The sequence below is a fragment of the Myotis davidii genome, unplaced genomic scaffold (genome assembly GCF_000327345.1).
Source record: "Myotis davidii unplaced genomic scaffold, ASM32734v1 scaffold621, whole genome shotgun sequence".
Lineage (NCBI taxonomy): Eukaryota > Metazoa > Chordata > Mammalia > Chiroptera > Vespertilionidae > Myotis > Myotis davidii.
Genome location: NW_006291207.1, coordinates 99,228 through 104,081, shown reverse-complemented (window position 1 = coordinate 104,081; position 4,854 = coordinate 99,228). Strand labels below are relative to the sequence as shown.

The 4,854-nt window shown below is 46.1% G+C and overlaps 1 protein-coding gene across 1 annotated transcript in view; it reads right to left on the bottom strand.

The window, feature by feature from the left end:
- Window positions 1–1,584, bottom strand: part of LOC102770776 (butyrophilin-like protein 1) — a 9,239-nt gene extending 7,655 nt beyond the window's left edge. Inside the window, exon 1 of the mRNA XM_015564358.1 lies at window positions 1,476–1,584. Coding sequence (XP_015419844.1) covers window positions 1,476–1,554 — 79 coding nt within the window. The 5' untranslated portion in view covers window positions 1,555–1,584. The remainder of the gene's footprint in view (window positions 1–1,475) is intronic.
- Window positions 1,585–4,854: the final 3,270 nt, after the last annotated feature.

Below are 4,854 nucleotides of genomic sequence, written 5' to 3'. Positions count from 1 at the left end.
CCTGCAGGCCTAAATGGGAACTTTACCTAAATTATAAAATACCCCTTTTTGTCGAGTCACTTACAGACATCTGCTTGAAAGCTGTTTTGCCATAGAAAACCATGATGACTAAAAAGTGACTGGTGCCCCCTAGGCAACATTTGCATTCAGAGGCCCAGGATCCTGGGGATCCTGTACATGGTTAGGATTTAAGGGCCGGCAAATGCAGGGTGGGGTGGGAAGGGTTCAGAAAGGCATGCTGTGTGGGTGCTCAGGAGGGCTGAGCACAAATGGCAAAGGCATGTGACCTGAGAGAAGAAGCTCCTGATTGGTCTGTCCCAGGAGCGTGGATCAGGCAGTCCTGGACAAGGAGCATGACACTGGCCATTAAGCTGGACTGAGCCAAGATCCCTTCCTTTCTCTTTCTGCGTACAACCCAGGGAACTGGTATAACTCGAAGGATATCTATTCCTTACCAACTGTACTGGGCTGTTGGCCATACATGTTACATGAACCATTTAATTTAGAAAAAGGCATTGGCATTCCTTAAAGCCACGATGAACTGGAAAATATCATTCTGCTTCACATAAATGGGGTCATTGTGTATCAACTTCTGCAATAGGAACATCCAGCTATTTTAGTATAGAAAGTCCTAAATGTTGCCACCATCACATTTAAACTATCCTACATCAATTATGACTACAGACAGCCCCATAATAAACACTATCCTATATAGTAAAAGTCTAATACGCAAATTGTCCCCTTGACTGGGCGTTTGACCAGGGGATGGGGCTGGCCAGCCAACCACCACAGCTCCACCCCCTGGCTGGCCCAGCAATCGACCCCCATCGGGGTGGTCTGGCCAGACCCCACATAGAAAATTCATGCACCAGGCCTCTAGTATATAATAAGTATACATATGGGAGAGCTTATCTTTCAGGTACATTCTTGTAGAATTGCTGAGTCAACGTATATGGAAATTAAACATTTGATACTCACTGCCTAATTGACCTTAAATCAGAGGTAAAAATATCATTATTATAATCTCATAGCTGGTTTATCTTTAATCCTGGTGTCTGAAAACTTTATACTGAAGGTCCTTTTATTATATAAAGGAAAAAACTCATGTCCCAGAAAAAATAAATACCTTTTTCCCAAGATTATAACCAGATAGAGCTCAGGGGTCTTGAGACACAGATTGAGTTTTCTTGGCAGTGTAAACATCATTTTACAAACATTTACATCAAAATTAAACAGGCTAAAATCACACATAGGCAATAAAGATTTAGATAAATATTACGGCTTTGAGTTTTATGAGGTCTAACCACAGGAATAAGGGACACTCCCATTCCTGGCCCAGCCCTCCAGCCCGCTGCTGGCAGCAGACACAGCCACAGTCCCGGCTAGAGTGTGACCCCTGGATAGCCTGTTTTATCCTCACAGAAGAGCCATTGAAAACAAGGCAAAAAGTAAAAAGCTCGAGGGAGAACACGGACCTGCGGAGCACCACGCGGGCACCTGGAGGAGGAGGACGGGGAGGAGAAAGCCAGCGGCACAGCCAAGAACACCCACCATCTTCAGGGCAGGAGGCAGCACGGGACGCACACTGTTCACTGAGGGAAGAGGGTGGGCTGAGCAGAGGGTGAGAAAGTCCACAGAGTGAACGGTCTTAGGAAAAAAGTCCCCTCCCAAACACTGACTTTTGTACACAGGATTTTGTCTGTTGTCCCTCACAGACCTTCCGATGAGCACCACCAACTCCCACCCACCTGCCAGTGGGTTCTCTTTCCTCTTTTTTCTGAAAACCAGCTGTTTCCCCCACAGGTGTGGACAGCTGTAAACCATCCTCTTGTGTCCTGTGAGCTGTCTGCTCGCCTGGGGATTCGCCTCTCACCAGGGCTCTCTTGAAAGAGAAAGCCCTGAGTTCAAAGTTGAGAAAAAAGTCAGACACAAAAGCAGTTCACTCTCTCAGCCAATCTATCTTTCTCCTTCTTGTCATTCATTCATTCATTCACTCACTCATGCCTTCATTGATACGTTTTTTATTTCTTTTGACCACTAACAGCTCTTGTGGCTTAGCTCCCTAAGGAAGGCAGTTTTCTCACCATGTGACCCTGAGGTCAAGCCCTTCCTTTTCCAGGACCCACATGCCCCAAAGACACACCTGTGCATCCCACACCCTTCTCTCTCACCGTCCAGACTGGGCCACAGGGTGGGTGTTCCTGGAAGCCCCGGGTCTCCTCCGTGCACCCACAGTGCCGGCTCCAGAGGCAGTTTGCACCTGACTGTCCTTTGTGGTCAGCATCCAAGGCTGTGGCTGCAGGGGCTGGGACCAGCAGGCTTCAACCGGCCCTGATTGGGAAAATATCCTCAGGAGGGGGGCAAACAGCGCTGCCACGAGGCACTGGCATTGGCATGCCTCTCTGAGAAGGGTCTGATGAGAAAGGCACAGCCTGCCTCCACTCTCTAGTTACTTTGAAAGTGGGGGAATAAAGGCCATTCCGGTGGACTTTGGACTGAGCTGAGTACAGAATGATAAGAACTCTCAAGTTGCTTCAGTGGAAAATGCTCAGTGCAGCTCCTCCTCCTGCCTGCAGAGGGCGGCAGTCACATATTTCAGAGAGGAAATCTTCCTGTAAGATATTCAGGTGTTGGTCCTCCTAATGTTCAATTCACAAATGGGACTGATTTAGACAATAAGACCAACAGGAGCATGCTTCCCCTTGGGGAGTAAAACCAACCCTGAAGGACATTGGAAGTCGTGTGCAGAGCTTTGCGGGGAAAATAGGAGGTCAGAAAGGGGAGGCTCTGTGCTCCAAGAACCTTAGGGCTCCCAGGAGTAGAAAGAAGCAATAGCACAGCTGTACAGTGCCCGACATAGAATGTGCTCAAAAGGTGTTTCCTTTCCATGCCACATACTTTCCAAGTTCAATCTGATTCTCCACCTGCACGTCACTACACCTTGCTCTCTCACAAGGTTTACAGATAATTAGAGACACAACTAGCCAGTGCATAAACATTATTGTGGGAGCCAGTAACAGTCTGGCCAAAGGGACACCAAACACCTAAGTTCTCTAGAGACAGTGAGGTGCATTCAGCTTTTAACAAATTAAATTTCTGAGATCAGTTTGCACACAATGGAGACATGGTTTTGAAAAGACATTTCAGTGAGGTTTTACAAATGCTCACACTCATATAACCACCACCTCGGTAAAAATTTGGAGCATTTCCGTCAGTTGAAAATTTTCTTCATGTCCATTGTTCGCCAGGACAATCCAGGACAAACAAAAGGAATCTGATGCAAATCAGTATAACTTAGTCTTGTTCAAAAATTTCAAAACAAGGAGAAAGGAATCATACACGATATGTGATTTTGTATTGGTTTCTTCAGTTAAACACAAGTTTTTTAGAGAGTCAGCCACATTGTATGTATCGGCACTTTTTTATTTTTATTGCTGCATGATATTGCATTGTTTGACTAAAGTAAAATACGTTCTTCCGCCGTTCTCTTCCAGTCTGCCCTCCACTCATGCCTCTCTCGTCGTGCATTCAAACCCTTTCACCCCAGGCTGGGCAGTCCCTTCTGGTGCACTTGGGCCCTGACCCCACCTAACAGTTAGGTCTGAAATGTTGGGGAATGGGAAAGGAACACTGAGGGGAAGAGAGGAGAGTTGAAACACTACTTGCCTCTTTTGTTTACTTTGAAATTTATGATGTGTGTGTGTGTACTCTGTTTTAAACATCAATATATTAATATGCATTTCCAGCAAAGCTGAAAAATACGAAAATGTATATGCATAACAGATATATTGCTATGCAATGAACTAATAATTAAATTTCCCTTTCTTCCTCAGTGGGTATTAAGTTTGTTATCTATCCTGTCTAATAATAGACAAACAAGGTAATTGACAGTACCTTCGCTATGCTTCCCATTGGCTAATCAGGGCGATATGCAAATTAACTGCCAACAAAGACAGCAGTTACACACCAACAAAGATGGCAGTTAATTTGCATATGTAGGCGCAATGCTGGGAGGCAAAAGGGGAAAGACAGAAGAAGCTGCCTGCCGCTGACGGTGATTAGAAACCCAGGTGGCAGGCAAGAACCGGCTGCCATTGCCCCATCCCCCAGCAGTGATTGGAGAACCGGGGCCACCAACGCCGCCCATCAGAGAAGCCATGCAGGGCAGGAAAGAGGCGGCCCTGACCCCTACAGAGATCGGGAGCACCTTTCAAAACTGCACAGGTAAAACCCCATGAGACTGGGTCCTGATCGCTAAGTGCCACCACATAGATCGAGAGCACCTTTCAAACTGCAAACTCCATGAGACCAGGTCCTGATAGCCAAGCAGATCGTGAGCACCTTTCAAACTGCGCAGGTAAAACTGGTGAGACCGAGTCCTGGACGCTACATGCCGCCACGTAGATCATGAGCACCTTTCAAACTGCAAACCCCAGGGGACCAGGTCCTGACAGCCACATAGATCAAAAGCACCTTTCAAACTGCATGGTGATTGGAGAAGTACCTGTATTTTTTTTTCAAAGTACCTGTATTTTTAATAATTTCTTGACATGGTAAAAGAATTTTACATTGTGATCCAAGGGTGGTGGGGTGAGGAGAAGGAGCAGCAGAACAATCCAGCAACCAAAAAGGGAAACAGAAATGCATGGTGGAAGGGATTTGAAGGGTGGGTAGGGGCATTGCCCAACTAAAATGCAATTGGTTTGTTACTGAGTACTATTCATGGGAAGACAGCATCCTGACTCCTTCTCTATACAGCATATTGGGAGTAAATATGATGCATCCAGGTGGAAATATGATTAGGGGTTGGAAGACAGACAGGGAAAGAAGAAGTCAGAAATAGACACTGAAAGC